Source organism: Pseudopodoces humilis, chromosome 8, assembly GCF_049639895.1.
Source record: "Pseudopodoces humilis isolate 2021_Gansu_Grassland_sample_001 chromosome 8, ASM4963989v1, whole genome shotgun sequence".
Classification (NCBI taxonomy): Eukaryota; Metazoa; Chordata; class Aves; order Passeriformes; family Paridae; genus Pseudopodoces; species Pseudopodoces humilis.
The window spans coordinates 20597726-20617461 of record NC_142207.1 but is presented as its reverse complement, the minus strand read 5'-3'; the positions used below and the strand labels follow the sequence as shown (position 1 = coordinate 20617461).

The 19736-nt window shown below is 40.1% G+C and overlaps 1 protein-coding gene across 3 annotated transcripts in view; it reads right to left on the bottom strand.

The window, feature by feature from the left end:
- Positions 1 to 19736, bottom strand: part of MAP3K20 (mitogen-activated protein kinase kinase kinase 20) — an 88223-nt gene that overhangs the window by 20486 nt on the left and 48001 nt on the right. For 2 of the 3 annotated variants that reach the window (XM_005519804.3, XM_014249421.2), the window contains exons 10-12: positions 17456 to 17562; positions 11352 to 11487; positions 2073 to 7111 (exon numbers count right to left, since the gene is read on the bottom strand). In XM_005519804.3, the coding sequence (XP_005519861.1) occupies positions 6743 to 7111; positions 11352 to 11487; positions 17456 to 17562 (612 nt within the window). In that variant the 3' untranslated portion in view covers positions 2073 to 6742. Of the gene's footprint in view, positions 1 to 562; positions 608 to 2072; positions 7112 to 11351; positions 11488 to 17455; positions 17563 to 19736 lie in introns of those variants that run through there. The other variant, XM_014249423.2, reaches the window with a different exon arrangement.

Below are 19736 nucleotides of genomic sequence, written 5' to 3'. Positions count from 1 at the left end.
CAGTCCTTTGGTAAATGTCAGCCAAACAACCCCATGATGCACAACACACAAAGGGAGTGCTTGATAGGACATTAAAATCATTTTGACACATCACTATGCCAGAGATAAATCAGTGAGGTGTCTTGTTTATCCTTTTAACTGAATAAAAAGGAATAAAGTACTCAATGCCATTATTTTATATGAAAGAGAGGTTCCACATCGCTAAAAAGCCCTAAACTTTTTTTCAGTTAATTGCCATCCAGTTGGCACACAGTAGGATAAAACCTTTGAACTCATTTTGTCCTGTCCAGGGTTGGGTCATTGAGCACTTCCATATTCCTTAAACAAGGACCCAGGAATGCCCTCCTGGCTGCTGTCAGGTCCCAGCTCCCTCCGTTTTCTGGACACTGGAGAATGTGGCTCTTTTATGACGGTAATTCAAATCCTTAATTTACTTCTGGTCATTTTCAAGCCTTTCTGGGACACAAGTTTCCCTAGATGCTCTGATCTGGCCTTCCCTCCCACCGTGCCCACTGTAATTTGTTAGAGTTACAGCATCACCACGTTAACACAAAATACTCACCACATCTTCTTCGGTCCATGCACAAATATCAAAGGAGGGCAGCAACTGTGTGAGAGATATGAATTGAAAAGAAAACCATCTGACCATTTTTCTCCCCTCCACCCAAATTCTACTCTGGTGGCTGATACTATTCTGTTCCTTTTTCCCTGCAAAGTGCAGGACTTAGGCTGCAACTCATATTGATGTACTAAACCACTGGATTGACACTGATTTTGGGCTAGCTCCAACAGAATGTTGGCAGTGTTAAATTGATCCTGTCCCTCTCTGCAGATAAAATTACCAGCAGATCTCCAACAAAAACAACTTAGGAAGCAAAAGTAAGCCATCTGATGGCAAGGGGCTCTATCTGCCTCTCGGTTCTGACACTACAGGAAGGCTTTTGCTATAGTTTTGGTACCACTTGATTTCTTCAATGAAAAGAATGCGGGGATTATGACTCCCTCCCAAATGATGGATATTTTCTGCAAAAGGAAGGAAAACTTTCACTGGACAACAGTGAAAACAGAATTTGGAGTCTGGCCACTGTAGACTTCTTCCCACCCATGTACAGACAAGTCTCTCTTGGTTTCTGCCACTGCTTTGTAACTACTCTGGTAAGGCTGGAGGAGTGCAGAACTTCCCAGCCTTCTCCTACATTTTGTTGGATGCAAGATGGTGTTAGTTCTTGAAGCACTAGGAAACCATGGAGGAATGGCTGTATGAAACAAAATTCTGGGGTGATTTGAAAACGGACAGAGAAGAAGATGTCACTCTAACAGTGATCGCCATTTTACTCATACAAGTATATGGTACCCAAGTGTCACCTTCTTGAGCATTTTTATCCAGCTTAAAGGGTTAGCATTAATTGTTGTAGATCTGTATTTGGACAGTCATTGTCTCCCAGGAGCTCAATACCATGATGTAGTTGCAAACTCTTTTGATGTAGGTAACAGTGATTTATGAGAGACTCAGCTCAGTTACTCCTGAGCCCCCATGGCTTTGTCACCTCCTTCAGAGAGCACTGGCACCCCCAGGTTCCCCAGACCCCACCCACAAGCCAAGCATGTCCCCTTGGCAGGCCCTCACCCCGGCGCCTCCAGCTGCACACTAACAGCGACCCGCAGCCTGGGCAGAATGCTGGGGGGCAAAACTAGTGCTGGGGGCAACACTTAAGCACAAGGAAGGGCAACACCCTCAGGAGGCCATGAGCTGTGCCTTTTGTAGGTACTTATAGTCAAACAGGCTGGTGCTGCAGCAGGAGCCTGGTATAATAATTTGTACAACTGAAAGATTTACTGCAGAAGTTCAATAATGCATTTTTAGATGTACAGTGGGTTTTTTCAGCTTTCTTCATGTTTAAATATAACCAGTGGCAAGATAGTTCTGTTGGTTGTTTTTTTTGTGTTTTTTTTTTTAAAGGGAGAATAAAGGAGAAATGTCACACAGTTAGAAATACAAAATAGTTACTTAAACCAGCAGACAATAAGGAACCTCTTGGAACACCAGCATTTTACACAGTGACACAAATGCATACAATTTACTGTCAAAATGTTTATTGCAAAATAGAAGTTTGGAACAAAAGAGAAGCAAGGGAAAAGTTCACACCAAAAGAAAGGTTATGACACCAATCGAGGAAATTGAATACATTGTATGATTTCTTTTTGTTTGTTTGCTTTGGTTTTACACTGGAAAATGGAATCCACAGTGTGAATAAAACAAGACATGGTATGTCAAGTGCAATAAAGAGGATAACTGACACTGCAAGATTTTACCACACAGAAGTGTAACATTGCATGTTTCACACAAATGATATATTCAGTTTACAGCACAAGAGTCTTGGCATAGGCATTGCACTCAGCTTTGCTTTTTCAGAAGGGAAAATAAAGTTTTCTAACACTGTGAAAATATTTTTTCTATTCAAATTCCATCAGTTCAAACCTGAAGTGTAAGTAGCATCGACTTCTACTATTCAGTACAAAACTTCTTCAGTAGTGCAAAAGCAAGAAATGCAGTGGACTATATCTGACTTTAAAAGGCATATGAGTATTTAGCACACAATATAAAATGTTAAAAGAAAGTTGTTGGTTCTACAGTTTTAAAATTAAATCTTCACACATCATAAATCTCTGTGCAGATTTTACAGTGGACACTAAGTTGAAGTCTGGGGGAAAGGGGAAAGGTCTCTCCTCCAGATTCCTACCAGTGCATTTTAAGGGCTGTGAAAATTACCGAATGAACTTACTTTTTTACCGGAACATTCTACCTAGGACTGTAGTTAAAACCTCTGTCAAGTCAGAGGTCTAATTAAAAACCTGTAAAAGCTGCCTGATTACAGATAAAGGAAGTACAGCATTAAAGACACACAGTAACACTGCTCGATACTTAACAGCTATATGCACATACAGATCTATTGCTACTGCTGAGAGCAATACCCATCATTACTGCATCAGATATTTAACTCAGAATAAACACTTTAAAACCCAGAAGGAAAGGGAACCAACATCTAAGAAAACCTCTGGAATGATAAGCAAATGACAAGCCATGAATATGACTGTGTGACAAGAGGCCAGGCCAGACCTCACCTCTAGAAAGCCCTTCCCATCCTGAGGGGACAAGCACTGTGTCAGGGAGCACACAATGGCTGGCGATGCAGCACACCCACACACCGTACCTTAAGGCACTTGCTACTCCAAGAAAAGTGATGTCATCATCACAAAAATGACTAGATCAAAAGTTTTCCTTCAGGAAGTCCCATTTCCATTTTTTTTCACTACTGCTGAAGGAAAAGAAAGTCGGGAGTTGGACATCCTGTCTTGGTCCCAGCTGACCACACATCTTTAAGCAAGCCAAAAGTTGATGCTCCCCATTCTTCTCGGAGGCCATTTACCCACCTAAGTTAATGTTTACAGTACAGCAGCCTGGTAAAAACACGAAGTTCAGGCCTGGTTCTTACCTTTCCCCTCCATCAAATGTAATGATATTATTTTACTGCCTTCAGGCCTTATGGAAGACAGAGGAAACTGGGAACCCAAAAGGCCTGGCAGGGCCTAGTGAGCTGAGAGGTGTACAAGGCACAGGAAGGCTTTTGGTGGTTTGTTCTGGCTTTGGCTCAGAGCAGCCAGAGAAATGCCTTCTGGGTTTGGTTGGATGCTTTCACAAGCTGACACACTATGTGGCTGTGGACTGTTGTGGAGATTTGTATAAACTGGTGATGAGACAGGCAGAAGATGGACTGGCATACACTGCAGAGCAAAATCAGGTGTGGAAGATGAAATACTCCTCCAACCACACCTGCCCAACAGAGCCACTTTCAAAGCCTTTATCTAGTGAGAAGCGTTTCAGAGGGAGAAACAACACAGCTTGATTCTCATGTATGATAACTGGCTTGTAAATTGGAGATACCTGGTATGAAACTCATCACAGGAAAATAAAAATGCAATTAATACCACTGTTTTTTTAGTAAGCACAGCCATATCCTAAGTGTAACACTATCTCAACTGAGTCAGAAGAGTCTGTCATATTATCACCTTGTCTACAATTCAGAGGTCACCTTTGCTACTTTAAATGTGCAAGGAAGTTTTAGAAGAGCCTAAATTTTGCCTTAATATACTTTAATTTGCTTTGAGAAACAACATGGGAAAGAAGGTGAAAGGGAAAAATTCCATCTTGCTTCATGGAAAAATACTGAAACAAGTAGACAGTAGAAATTACTACAAGCACGTTACAACATTCTGATGTTATTTGCTGATGTAAGTTACACCCCTGGGTAAGCACAAAACCTTGAACCCAGACTGAAGCCATGTGATGTCTCAACTATGAAAATCTGTGTCATACTACTTTAAAACTATTTTTATTTCTGTAAAGATTAAGGAGTGAATTTACAAATTCAGTTAAAACCCACACAAACATAAATGTGCATGAAGTGCTCCAAGATTGTCAAATACCAAAAAAGTGCAAAATATTAATGCTAGGAACAGATTTTTTCCTTGGATTTTGAATTCAAAATGTACTGAACCAAATTTTGTTTTCAGTTGTACAAGACTACACTGCTTACGTGGTACAGTAATTTATGCACAATGATAAGCATCTTAAGACCTAAAGTGCACATATTACATTACACAAATCCATCAAATTTTGCTGAGTGCAAAGTGGCAGTTACAGAAATAGTATCATTGCTGTGGGTCTTACAAGACGTAGACTTACAAAAATAGTACAAATCTATACTGGAGAAGGCTATTTGTTCTCATTTCCATTTCATTATTTGTCCTTCCAAGTCTCTTTTTCTCCTTAAGATCAGGTTGCTTTGATGGACCTAAGAAGCCATCTCCACCTGAGCCAAAGGAACTTTTCCTTGGGATACTTTGAACATATACTGCATCATTTAAATGATCATTTCATCCTGATAAAAGCTTCTGTATACAAGAGGGTTAAGTTCAGGTCAGTAGATTTTGGAGTGTTTGGAAGAAGGTTAAATGACATCCTGCAAGAACTACGCATCTTTGCTTATGGGCAGGTCTAATCCTGTGCAAGATGAATGGAGTAGGCCAGCTTGAAGCGCAGCACTTGTGCCTTACAGATGATCAGACCAGTGCTGATGCCAAAGGATATAACAATTCTTTCTCATAACCCAAAGAGGTGCCCACTCTCAAAAAACTCCTTCAAGGAACTTTGTTTTGTTGAGTGAACAGGTAATGATTTCAGGCCTGCTGTTATCTAATGGATCCATTTTTCTCTAAGCTATCCACAAAACACCATAATATGTAGGTTAGAGCTGTGTAACAGGCAAGCCTATAATTAAAGAAGCCACTCAAAAACAGAAGTTTTATAAAAGAAACTCTTCTAGTAATTGAGAATGGAATTTTGATGGCATATTCCCACTACTGCTGAACTACACAGTAACATTTTTCTTTTGAAATGCTGCCCTTCTTCCTTGGCAAATATTTTACAACATCTTCCTTTCTAACCTGCATCTGTGTTTGCACTGGTTTCCCTCCCTCCTTCTGCATCACCACTAAAGGGGTCATCAGGAGAAACATCCTCACTGCTCTCAATATAAGTGCCTGGCAGGCAATTATTGCAGAAGATTGTTACACACTGAGTTTTATGGTAAGCTGTAACAGCAGTGACAATACTTTAAAAGTAATGTAGCTGCAAAAAACAGTTACACAGAGACTCATAAATTCCTGACATTACTGCCAGATTCTACTATGGAGAATTTCACATAAGTCACAGTAGTAGTGCCCAAGCTCAAATGTCACAGTGGCTTCTCTTTGTCCTTTCCTAAAGATGACACACACCGTTTAGCAGACACAACAGAATCCAAATTTACAGACACCAATTTTTTGCTCTCAGGTACAAGAATAAGTCCATCAAAATTAATGAGGCTTCATGGATTCACATCAACAAAACTGAAAATTAGCTTCTAGATCACAATATCTGATAATAGATGCAGAGGTCTGATTGCAGTTTATTTTGCTAGAGTGAATTATATACACATGCACATACACGTGAGGGGGAAAAAAAAGAACATTTATACAAATCACCTACTAATAGAGATTATCTGGGTTCTGCTGCTATTTGGTTTTTAAACTATATATTTAACTAACCCCTCTCTTCCCCTCCAAGCTTATCTCTTCCTAGAAACCTATTTGTGACTTCCCACAATGCTGCTTTGTAAAAAGCTTTAAATTAGAAACACAGCAAACCCATTCACTACAACAGTAAGAAAGAATGGATGTAGAGAATAGCAAATCTGGAAGTACAAGCATATGCATATGATTGACAATTAAAGGGGCAAGGGAAATGACAAAAAACACAAAAGAAAAATTTGAAGTACATTAATGGCATTAAATGCATTGAAGTTTCTCCCAGTGTTTCCAGATCTTAAATTTATCAAGCAACAGTTTCTGTAATCAGGCACTAGGAATTATAGATATAATCATAAAATAATAATAATCTCAATTAGTTTGGAAATTTTAGTTCCAAATTTCATCAAAGCAGAAATAAGTCAGTACAATCAAAACAAAAACAACGTATCTTTCTACATAGAAATATGCTCAGCCTGGTAAATATCTTCTTTGTTGTTGTTTGTTTTTTGTTCTTTTACAGGATTTAAACAGACCAAACTGACAGGATTCTTGTTCTAAAACTTTATTGTTTTACTTCGCTAAAACGATTTCAGGGTTAATTCTACAACTTATTTCATTCACTGCTATCATCTGTGTCATCAAAATCATCATCATCATCATCGTCATCTGACCAGTCGAATTCACTGAAACCCAAAGCCATGTTGATTTTCTTCCCTTTTCTCATAGAGGTGGTTTTAGAAGAATTCTTTTTGGCTTGCATGTTTATCTGCATTCCAGATTGCAGGACAGATCCTGCTTGATTCAGAGAGAAGATATCCCCAAAGCCCGTCATCATCAAGGCCTTCAGACTTTGGTTCATGCCAGCTACCTCCCCGTTACTTGTTGCTGTGATCTGACATGACATCTCTGCACTGTTTGACTCCTCTGTTTTAGATTCAAAGTAAGACTCCTGAGACATTCTTGCAGCAAGAGGTAAGAAAAACTATTTAAAGGAGGAAAGGACAGAGCAAAAGTGAAAGTTAGAACCAATTTAAAAATCAAGGAAAAAGACACCACCAGATTAGTCAGCAATCAACAGAAAGAATACGATTAGTGAATCTAAACACGGAGGTCAAGTAAGAATTCATTAAAACAGATAGCGTCCTTCTGGGGTCATTGTTCTTAAACCAAAGTGCAAAATCACTGAGTGGCATGGCAAGAACCACAGACAACAGAGCTTTCATGACAAAAGAAGGTTCAAACTCCTCAATCCTTCATTTTGTACAGCACAAAACAGAATATGACATTTCCCAAACAGGTGGACTGGTTCCAAGGCAATTGGAGTTGCTTAATTCAACCTTTCAGAACTGAAGAATAAATCAGGTTAAGACCAGAGAACCCAAACAAGCTCTGCAATTTGATGCAGAAGTAGCAGCCCCTAAATATCAGAAATTAAAGCAGCAGCAGACTGGTTTTGAGTGTATGGTCAAAAGGAGAAAAAGGGTCAGCCTGCAACAGCCACAATCAGAAATTAGTCTCTCACCAATGCAAAGGACAGGAGAACAGCCCTCCAGCCTGCACCAGCACCACATCTTCAGAAGCCATCCCAGGGACCAGCAGGCAGGGGAAGAGGGGTGGTTTTGGTCAGCCTGTCAGTTTTGGTGTTTGTTGTTTGGGTTTTTTTTCTTCTTTTTTGCCCTTTTTTTTTCTTTAGTGGTATCAAGAGACATCCATCAATTGGTTGTACAACATATTAAATTTCTACTAATCTTCGCCTACAGATAATGGCATTCTCCTGACCCAGTCTGTTTGTAGTAGCAAATGAAATATGCCCTTTTCAGCTAAATGATTAATGCCTCTTCAGAGTGGCCAGGCTAGTAACCTCTGTGATATGTTTGCCTGTGCTTCACAGGGAATAAAACTCAGGAGTTTCACCCGAAATTAAACTACCTACTTGTCTTGGGGTGTTGAACTGAGACACCACTAAAACAACAGCAAAGGAGCTGTGTGTTAACACCTGCACTAGCCCTTCTTTCCAAAGCATTTGTAAAACTACTTACCCAAAATTCATGGGTTTTCGTATGTTCTTTAACCTAATCAGAAAACTGACTGAAGAGTCAATGGCAGTTGATCACAATAGGTTACAGGGGTGATTATGGTGATGCTCTGGTATGTAACACAAGAGGCTTCGCAGCCAGGGTTGCTCAAAGAGTGACCATTTCTTGGTAAAACCACATACACTGACTAATTTATTATCATTAAGAGACAGTATCTGTCTTCTGTTCCACTTGAGCTTTCCCTACTTATACAGACTTACTATTTGCATTGTGGTTAAGTAGTGATCAGGGTTTAAAAAACAAAAATAAAACTAAGAAGTTGGGATGATGGAATTCCCTAAGTGCTCTTCATGCATCTTACCACTATGTGATGAAAGAACCTGCAGCTAGGCTCCTGTATGCCTGGCTGTACAAAACCCCCCAGTTATACCATCAACATTGTGCTAGTTGGATCAAAGATCACCAAAAGCTCTTCCTGATAAAAAGAAGGAATCTTTTAAAAACAAGACCTAGTACACAGCACACATGCTTCATTGCCAAGTAGTTATAGTCACTTTAGATCCACAGAAGAGCATCCCCTTACATATGGCAAGGATTCCCTACAAAAATCAACAAAGCTGCAAATCAGCTTTTCACTAAAACATCTTTCTGGGTCTGTTCAATGTGTGAGAGTGGGCAAGCTGTGAATGGCTCATTTTGCAAGTTATAATCACTTTACCTCCTCCATATTTTGCCATCTCGTTATCTGGAGAATTTAAAGAGTTTGTTGGGACAGGACATGCCTTTAGTGACATACTGCATATGATGTCTATCAGAAGAGACCCTCAGAAATGGCTGGGATCCACTAATCTCTCTAAATTTCATAGTTCTTAAATGACCACCTGCAGGTACAGGGCATCACAAGTGATATATGGACTTCATGCCTTGCTCACTGTATTCCTCTAAATAAGATGTTCATCCTAGCTACATAACACTACCCTCATAAAGTCAAATCTTATTTCAAGAGTAGTCTCCCATTTCACTGCTATGGATGTATTTTACTCCATCAAAATGCTCCAGATTTCCTTTTCCAAAAGTTCTTGGAGAGCCGCACAAAGGAATTTGCAGATCGGTCTCAAAGTGTCTGTTGCATAAGGTGCAGCAGAAATAGGGTCAAAACAAGATCAGGGAGAAATGCACAGAAGCATTTCTAAACATTGGCCTCATCCTTCTCTCATGTTGAAGTGTGTGAAGCTACTCTTCGAAGCAGGAGCAGCCTGCATAGTTACCTATCATGCAGGATGAAGCTTCTACCAACCCTACGACATTGGAGAATCAAGTGGCAGAGACAGCTTCACTGTTCTCCTGTCACTTGGTTTAAGTTTCTACTCCTGCACACCACTGCTGGCCTCTTCTCTTTGCTGCAGAGCCAAGTGAAGAGGTGACTGCAGAACACAGAGCAGAGACAAGAGTACCAGCTAAGACACAATGAGGCCTCGTGTTGGCTAAGAACCAGGTTTATGTCTAGCAGGAACTCTAAGATGTGTCACAGCTCTGGCTGCCATATCTTTATTCTTGTTTTTAAAGTCAAGGTAGTTTAAAGTCAAGCACTACAGCTCCTTGTTGTAACCCTCTAGTTTAATGCTGCTGAGAAGACCCTGCCTGGACTAATGGAGGAAGAAAGATGCTTGACTCCCAAGGAATACAGCTTTCAAACAGAATGCCCAAAGGTATTTTGCAAATGATTTACAGCTATGAGTTTACAATATAGTTGTATGTGTAACCAGTGCTATGAAAAAAAAAAAAAAACAAAACCAACAATCCTGCTTGAACAAGCTCTTTTTTTGCCAGTATGTCAATTTTTTTCCAATAAAAGGGTTTTTTAAAATATATGTTCTGTGTAACAGTTCACTTAAGATGTATGGAAAAAACAAACCTATATTTCTCTATCAGAAGAAATTGTATTTAAATGCAATAGGAGAGTTGGGTTAATACTATGCAGAAAGACAGTTCATGCTTAGCACAATAGGCCTTAGCACAATGCTTTATTCTTGCAGCAATGCCAGCTCTAAGTGAAAAGTACAAGTCATAAGCAAGTACAGCATAAAAAAACCCTAGGGCCTTGCTGGTGAAAAGGTTTGCTCATTAAGGCTGTGTCTCATGCTGTGCTCAGGATAGAGGATGGCCCACAGCTCAGTTACAGGAATCTTGCAAGTGTTAAAGCAGGCACACAGATATCCACTGAAAACATACAGAATCTGCACACAGGAAAACATTTATCCTCCGTGATTTCATTACTGCATGTTCACAGCTGGAACATAAATGCAACTTCATTCAAAGAACAGCAATAAGCTATGCCTTTAAAACAAGTCATATGTAAATGGCTGGAATTAAGGTTATAAGTAGGATAAAACTGAGCATAAGAAAAATCATATGTTACTGCAATCTCAATTTGGTATTTGTTTTAGCTAGTATTTTGAAAACAAGCAGGTATCACAGTCATTTTTTTTAACAACTCTGTTGTAATATGTCTCGCCATGCACTATGCCCTGTGGTCCTCCCTCTGCCAATCAGTGGTTGAAGAGCATAGTATTTCATTAAGAAATTCAAGATAATGCAAGGAAGGTTGTTTGTTCAATTTACTAATAGCAATGTGGGAATTCTACCAGCTGGTAATTGGCCAATCAAAATTACGTTAACTATAATTATGAACAAAAACTTAAATTAATACTTCAAATTTTTACCCCCTTTTCACAGAATGGGAATTTGCTTCTTCTCAAAGAAAAAGAACAGAAACAAAAAAATCTGTGTTTTTTTCATGATATGTGAAGTTTCACAACATGCCTTCTGGAACATACAAATGATTCTTACATTTAAGACCAAATCTTGCAACCTATAAAGTCAGCAACTTTTTAGTTGAAAAAAGAATTTATTGAATGTAAACAACTTTTAAAGCTGAAAACTCTAAATAAATCAATTGGACACTACTTAAAATGCCCATGTCACAATATGAACAATCATATGTGGTATCTAATGTATTAGGTGAAATTAAAAAATATATTGTTATCTGGAGTGATGCAATACAATTGGCCCAAAGGAACAGCTAAAAACAGGAGCACTACTTCCTTGGTATGTCTTGAGATTTACATAGATAAAGCTCCAAATACTTCTGACACAAGATGAAAGGTTGAATTATTGTCTACTTACAGGAGTATTTGATTGTTCAGTTAACTTCTGCTCCCACATCTTCAAACGTCTCTCCCGTTCCTTTAGTTCCTGCTCTTTAAAGCTCAGATCACGCTCCAGTTTCTTTAGTCTCTCTAAGGTTGCCTCAATTTCACATCTGCACGGAGACAATTTGTTACGTCTTGTCTTTTCCTGACAGATATAAATTGTTCATAATTCCCACTTGAATGTTAATTAAATGTGAAAGGCTGAAAAGTACAATACTAACTCAAGCAGTTCATTTAATTACCAAATGCAAAGTCTTTCACAGCTTTAGGAACAAATGGTAATGTTTATACTTCAGAACAACCATAATACCTTCAGTTGAAGAAAAATAACATTTAAAAGAGTAAAATACCATATAACAAAAACATTTTTAAAATGAAAATGCCTTCTTTTCCTCAACATCATGAAACATGAGCTGATCCATAAAGAAACTGCATTAAGAACTGGTAATGGGACAAGCATTAGCAACACAATACAGGCACAGTCCAAGAAGCCTATCTGTCTGGGTTTATAACTTGACCACAAATACTATTTCGACTTACACTCAAAATGCACAGAAGCATTTTGTGGGGGAATGTTTTCCCCACTCACCTTCCTGTTTCTTTAGGTGAAGATAAAATAGCAAAAACACAAACTGTGATATGAGCCAGCCCTGCAAATGGTTACAAATAAAAGCTTCTCAAGTTTGTGAAAAGGATTTGGTTTGCTTTTCTCCCCTTCTCACTATACATCCCAAGTTATGAAAAGTAGGAAGGGCAGGAAATGAAGGAAGTACTACATTCATTCATATCTGCTTTCAAAGTTGCAGATACCATCTTTATTTGGTTTCACTGCACATACCTCCCTTAACAAAGTAGTTTCCTTTGACATAATTTCTGAGGGATGGTATATTTTAAACACATTAACTGAACTGCTCTTGGAAAAGAGTTTAACAAATTTTTCACTACATAAAAACACAAAAGGTGAACAACAATTCTCTCACCAAATTCAGACATATTTTGCTTGTGGGGAAACCAAAGAAAAATCTCCAATTAGTATCAGAGGTTGTACTTGCATTTAACATTTCTGTGCCTGTTTGGGCGACTGTGTATTGCCTGCCACCTGTATCCTGACAGTTGTGGGAAGAGTCAATCACAGTGTTTTGTTTTTCTCCTTGAAAAAGTGAGCTCTTAAGAAGACAAGAGATCCTAAAGAGAGCTCCAAAGATAGCTATTTGGACTCTGCAAATATTTTGCTCATGCTTCCACATTATTTTTTTTGTGTTAACACACTGTGAACAAAACATGCTCCTTTTGATGTTTTCAAAAAGAAAGCAGAAGGAGTAACAGAGTTGTCATTCCTATTTTGGGTGGAGAAAGAAAATTACTTGTTTCTGTAAATCTCCCGTCCTGGTATGGAATGATTAAACTCTTCCCCACTAAAAGAGTTCAGCCTCTCAATGTGAGAAAAAACCATACCCAAGGTGTCTATTTAAACAAATCAAATAATAGAAATGTTCCAAATTTTATGGATTTCTCATTTTGATAAGACATCTCTGTCAGAGAATAATGCTTACAAAGTACAATGAAAGGATTCAGAGCTAGAATAACCAGCAAATCCCACTGCAAACTTTACCACCATGCTAAATTCTACTGCAAAAATCAGCCACCTGGGGGCAAAGGCATTTATCACACTTGAGTCCTGCTGAGTGAGCTGTTCTATGTGGTGGTCAGAACAAATACCCCTCATAATTATCATGCTTCAGATTTCAAGAAAAATTCTCTATCATATTTAGGCATGCATAGATTAAGACTGACCCCTGTGCTGGGTAGAAAGTGGTCACACATCATAATAAAGAGACAACAAGTGAATGAACTAAAAGACACTGGACCAAAGGTCAGAAAGTGACTCCTCCCCAGACACCCATATTCCTCATGAACCCTTTCTGTCAGGTGCAACACATACTATGCTATCTACTGTGGAAACTACAGAGAAATTTGAGGGCAGTTGCAAGCACTGCTTTTCTTAGTTTGTCTCTCATCATCGCTGCTACTTACACACAACACTATAATTTTTTAAATATGTAAATTACATTCTCTTTTAAAATCATATTATGTGCTAGGGGAGTCCTGGTAACAATAGTTTTCTCTATGTCAAAAGTCTATTTTGTACTGTAATTATCTCTCTTCATTAGACAGAAACTTCTCTTACAATAAAAGGTCAGTCTGCAAAAACTGTTGCATTCTGAAAAATAATTCCACTGCATAATGAAACTGTGTAATTAAAAAGAAAGCTACTGTACATTGCCCAGTTAATGAGTCTTACTCCATAAATGAAGCAGCTTGAAACATTATACATGGTAGGACATGTGGATTTGTTTGCTTCTGTAGTTCTGCAGTGTGAGTTTACTGGTTTTTCTAGAATAATTTCATTCCGTGACACTGAAGAACAAATACTGCATTGCTAGAAACTATAATGATAAACATTCAAAGATTAAAAACCATGACTGGAATTTGTTTATATATCTTGAATTGCTACTAATACACTAATATAAGTATCGCTAATAAACTATTTCAATCATTGGAGCAGCCGCTCATGGGGAGAGGATGGAAGGAGAGATGCTGTTAGTATATGTGACTAAATGCAGACAAATGTGATTTCTCACTGAATTGGAACATCATTACTTCTACAGTAATTTTTTCTGACTGTAATACAAGTGACTTCAGAAAGGACTCCAAAAAGATCACAGCACATGAACTTAAACATAGGGCAGACCTAAGCAACTTGGGAATAAGGCAGCGCCCCTGTTTTATTAATAATAAAAATGTGCCAAACATGTGTGGAACAGTTAGGAAAGAAGACACTGAATTATTTTAAGGCAAAACAGAATGAGCAGAACAAAATGTGATATTAATATAAAAATTAACACCAGAAAATGTTGCAAATAAGATTGCATTGTATAGACAAGTCAAAGCATCATTTGTGTTATCAACTCCAGCAGTCATGTATAGACTCAGCCCACTCTCAGTTTCCATACCAGTCAGTCACTGATACTGACTCCAGTTACTTGCCGTAACAGCTACAATTTTGGCATGTCTATACAAAAGGAACGTCAGCTTGCCTTTTCTTAAGAGTGGGGCAAAATGCAATCCAGCTTGTCTGAGCTTTGGTTTGCTTTGCTAAGTGCAGTATCCTTGTGAAAGTGCAGTATCTGGATCATTAATTCAGAGGTCCCTCAAAGGAACAAGCAAAATTTTCGCTTTTCCCTACCCACCCTTCTTCAGGGCTCTGATATTCAGGCTTCGTTAAAATTCCCTATTTTGTGGTAAAACGTCTCATTCTTTCCCCACTTCTGGTTCCACTATATCTATGCAATTCACTATTGGATAAAAAAACATGGGAAAAAAAAAAGCAATCAGTAAAAGCAAAGATTTTTCAATGCAGAAGTTAAAACACATTAAACTTCTGTGCAATTGTTTTTAGTAATAAACTTAACTTTTAATAATAAACTGTTTCTTTTAGTTTATCCTTTTGGGATCACTTTATGCATCTTTCTTCTACTTCAGGTGGCAGATTTTTTGCATGCTTTCTGTTTACTTGGCTAAACATTAATGAAAGCTTCCATACAGACATGGCTTTCGCATCAGGCAGGAAGCTGTTACCAGAATTTGGATAGGAGTGCATCCCTCCAGTTCCACACAAGTGCCCACATGATTTGTGCTCTTTCGCTGTGTTTTCATTTCAGCTCAATTCAAAAATCAGCTTTCAGGCAAATCATGTCCCATCATGAATTTTTATTTTCTCTCCCATATTTCCTTGTCTCCAAGTAATTTGTTTTTCCACAAAAAATGCCACATTTATTTTTAACACAAGTCTCAATAGTAAGAAGTTTTTTCATTACTTGAAAGTACCGAAGAGCTTTGTGCTGCTACATGGCTTTGCTTTCACACCTTTTCTGACATTCCTTGTCTTAGAAATTTAGGAGCGTCAAAACAAAATTTGCAAGAAATACTTGGACCACTTAAGTCAAACTTCAAGATATAAACTGGTTAAGTAAAACAATGTTTGTTACCAAATGTCAGCTAGTACACCTTTTATTTTCCTTTATTGGCCAAATTTCCTTTATTGCTTTATTAAGCAGTTATTCGTTTCTCCTAAAGCCATTTGAGTACTTGCTAATCTTTTAAATAGTTTCATTACACAGGGGGTGTATAAGCACCCCCTCACTAGGGTGTGCTTTTTTTTTCCAACCCTCCTTGTACCGTCTGCTGTCAAACCCACAACGTGATGCTCAGAGTCTGCATCAACAACGGTGGCCATGAAGCCTGGGCACTTCAAATACCGCTGTTGGTCCCACGCCCCAGAGCACAGCCCTAGCCTGGCAGCGCCTGCAGCAGCAGCAGAGCCGCAGCAGCAGTGCAGCAGCAGCAGCAGAGCAGCAGCAGCAGAGCAGCAGCAGAGCAGCAGCAGCAGCAGAGCTGCAGCAGATCACCAGCAGCAGAGCAGCAGCAGCAGAGCAGCAGCAGCAGCAGCAGAGCAGCGGCAGCAGAGCAGCAGCAGCAGAGCAGCAACAGCGCAGCAGCAGCAGCAGCAGCAGCAGAGCAGCAGCAGCAGAGCAGCAGCAGCAGAGCAGCAGCAGCAGCAGAGCAGCAGCAGCGCAGCAGCAACAGCAGAGCAGCAGCAGCAGCAGAGCAGCAGCAGAGCAGCAGCAGAGCAGCAGCAGCAGCAGAGCTGCAGCAGATCACCAGCAGCAGAGCAGCAGCAGCAGAGCAGCAGCAGCAGCAGCAGAGCAGCGGCAGCAGAGCAGCAGCAGCAGAGCAGCAGCAGCAGAGCAGCAGCAGCGCAGCAGCAGCAGCAGCAGCAGCAGAGCAGCAGCAGCAGAGCAGCAACAGCGCAGCAGCAGAGCAGCAGCAGAGCAGCAGCAGCGGCCGCGGGGGCGGCGCGTGGGCGCAGTGCGGCGCTGCCGCCAGCAGATGGCGCGCAGCCCCCGCCGCCGGCCGGGCCCGGCCCGGGCTATTTATAGCCCGCCGTGTGACCGGGCCGTCCCAGGGACAGCTCAGTTTTTCCACTCGCCCCATTAAAAATCTACCTCTTGCCTTTCCTTGGAAGGCAGCGGAAGAAACGCGGGATTGCCGGGCTTGACACAAGCCCCATTTCCATGTGCTCGCCCCCATTCTCCGCCCCGTCCCGGTTTCTTCGACGCAGGGAATCTTTCGGTATTCCTGCTCCCTGCTTATTTGGCATAGAGCCAGCCCTTCTTAGTGCAGACTGAGGCACGATCCTCTGCAAAAAATCTCCCTGTGCAGACCTGTTTTCAATATTCCATCTCAAACAGAAGGCTGTACTGGGAAGCAGCAAGTTTTCTAAAGCACAAATAAGCTTCAGCGAAAGGTTTTCAAAGTTTTGGCACATTCCAAAAAAGAGGCTGGAAGTTTTACTGCAAAACTGGAATGTAATAAAATTGTCTCAAATCTCATCTCCATTTATAATCACTCATTGAGTTACAGTTACAATCAGCAATAGCTAAAATCGTATGCTTAAGCAATGGAACACGATGTAAAAGCAGGACTGGCCTGGGCATATGCTGGATGTGAGAACACACAGTTGATACAAAGGAGAAAACACATAAAAAATGGTAGAACGCATACAAGCGAGGACAAATGGAGACTTGACTTGGAAGGGGGCGGGTTTAGGCCCTTTATATTTATGTTTTGGTCTTAATATCACCGATACACTTTCTATGAAAATGGCATCAAACCTACATGTATCTGAGTTCTTTTGCCCCCACACTATTGACTGAAAACTTGCAATTGTTTTTAAGATGTGAATCACAAAACCATAAATATCATTATACCTAAACCAATGTAATAATAAATATAGGGTACAGCTAAGTGCATTGGCTCCTAATACAAGTTTCGCAACATTCTGGGCATTCCTGAAAAACAACAAGGTAAGTTACGATCTAAAAATACTTCAAGCACACATATTTTCTACCAGTACATCATTGGAGTCTGATGTCTTTCTGAAAAAAAAACCCCACTCATACCATTTCAATGTAAAATCACATCATATCATCTTGAAACGAAGAAAACTAAACTTACCTCCACTCAGCCTTGTTATGCAGGAATGAGTTACACTGGTCTGGAAGGTTGCTGTCATTTGACATAGATTCCAGGATGGAAATAATCTGCTTGAAAGATGGTCTTTTCTGAAGAAAAAAGAAAACCGAAACAGAGTATTTGCATTCGTATTGCAAACTGCTAAAACTATCTGCAGGAATTTTTCAACTGAAACCCCACAATTTACAGGAATTTCCACACTTCTTTTTGACCACAGCACCCTAAAAGAGGACTGTAAGTTCTTCCATTAAAGGAAAGTTTGAGAAGAGTCACACAGGATAGTAGGACTCAAGTCTTAGGCTTAGTCTCCTATGTCTACTAGTAGAATAGTACTAAACATTAGAATCATCAGTAATCATCTATAGTCTTCATTTGAAAGAATAACTTTTCTCAAGTTAAGAGGGAAAAATGCTTCCAAATAGAGAAGGCTGGACCATCAGTAACTGATAATTACACAGATGGCCTTTTATAGGTATTGACATGAACTCTTGGTGTGTGAGCAAGCCATTTAGCTGCCTATCAAAAACAGGTTTCTGGCTGCAGTTGCCCTCTTACAGAGGAGATACTTTCAGAAAAACTCTCACATAGCTATTTCAGAAGCAGCCACAGAAGAAGTGAAGATTGAGGCTAGGGAAGAACATCTTGCCTGGCAGCTAAGCTCACGTTAGTGAACTCTCTGCTCATTTGTCCCGGGCTCATTTACTGAACTTTCTGTTCCAGGGCTCTCCATCCAAGACCCATTGCACTCACAAGTCAGAAAGACCAGTTAAAACTTCTCTGTTCTTATTTTTTTTACTTTTCCCTTAGTTCCCAAGGGGAAGCTATGAAGTAGGATATTAACTGAAAACTGAAAAAGCCAGTTAAATGTGTTTCTTGAAAGAGCGCTGACTCTGTTAGTCTGTTTGACAGACCCCAGACAAGGTTGAGACAAAAGGTTGAAACAAAATGTAGATACATAATAAGGGGATGATGCACATTCTCTCTCCACCGTGCCTTTAATTATACCATTTCTGCTAAAATTACAGATGCCGCAATTAAAACGTGCATTTTAATTTGGGAGCACAAAAACAATTAGGAACAATGCTGAGGTGTCTCTCTCAGGAAGATCCAAGTGATTTCCACATTATAAAAGACAGACAATTTCTTTATTTTAAATGTCAAACAGCATGAAAAAGTGTCAAATGCATAACAAAAAAGGAGACAAGCTCTCTTATACTGTAATGCGGCACTATTCGGCTGTAACTGGAGGCTTTGTCTGTCATTTTTTGGTCCACCTCCATGATTTCAGGCAATGGGCAGTTCAGTGAGCTACACAGGTTTTCTTTGCCACAGACACACTTGCCCCAGCCACAAGTGCTTACACAACTTGTACCCCAGCCCAGCATGCAGAGTGGCAAACTGGGCACGCAGAGCTTCACAGCAACAGGTACCTGTTAAGCAGCACATTGCTTGCACTGGTGACGTAGTCCCTTCTATGGAAACCCAGCAGGGTCACCCTGCCTTTATAGCGAGCTGGGGAGGCAGCAGTCCTCCCCTCATGTGCACAATGGTGCTGAACCTGCCACAGCTGAGCAGATCCTCTGAACATGCCCTGCGAAGAGCTCGAACTGCCCCAGTCGGGAGTGTATCAGAGTATTAGTATTAGTGCATTAGTGTGCACTGAGCACAGAGCACAAAATCCATCTGTGGCACCACCACCACCAACTCCAGTGCAGTTTTGGGGCAGAAGAACCTTTGACCGGCTTTCAGACCCTTTTTGTTGCTACAGCTGCATCTCTTGTAACCACACCAGTGGATGTTGAAGGGATTCTAGGGCCTCCCAAATGGTGAGGAAGCTGCCAGACAGGAGATAATGGCTCCCTGCAATTTACCAGGGTACTGCAACTGCTATGCATTGTCCAACAGACTGACAGGAACATAATGTGCCTATACTAAATAAATTCTGTTTTCAAGAAGACATCAAGGGCAAACATTCCATGCTGCATTATCTACAATATTTTATGGACTATTCAGAATAATTTACAAAGCATGTCTATGAGTTTTGCTTGCTCCTTTCTTCTCAGGTGTATACTGGGAAATATAGGGCAGGGCTGACACTAAGTAAGCACAGTCAACTCTACTGTCAGGCTTCCCTGGAGTAACCAGAGTGGAGACAATGACAGAGAACAAGGCTTTTACTAATGGCAGACAAAAGGATTAACCAACTAATTTGGGAGAAGCAGCAACAATCACTTGTTGGGTCCTGCACTACAAGCAAAGGCAT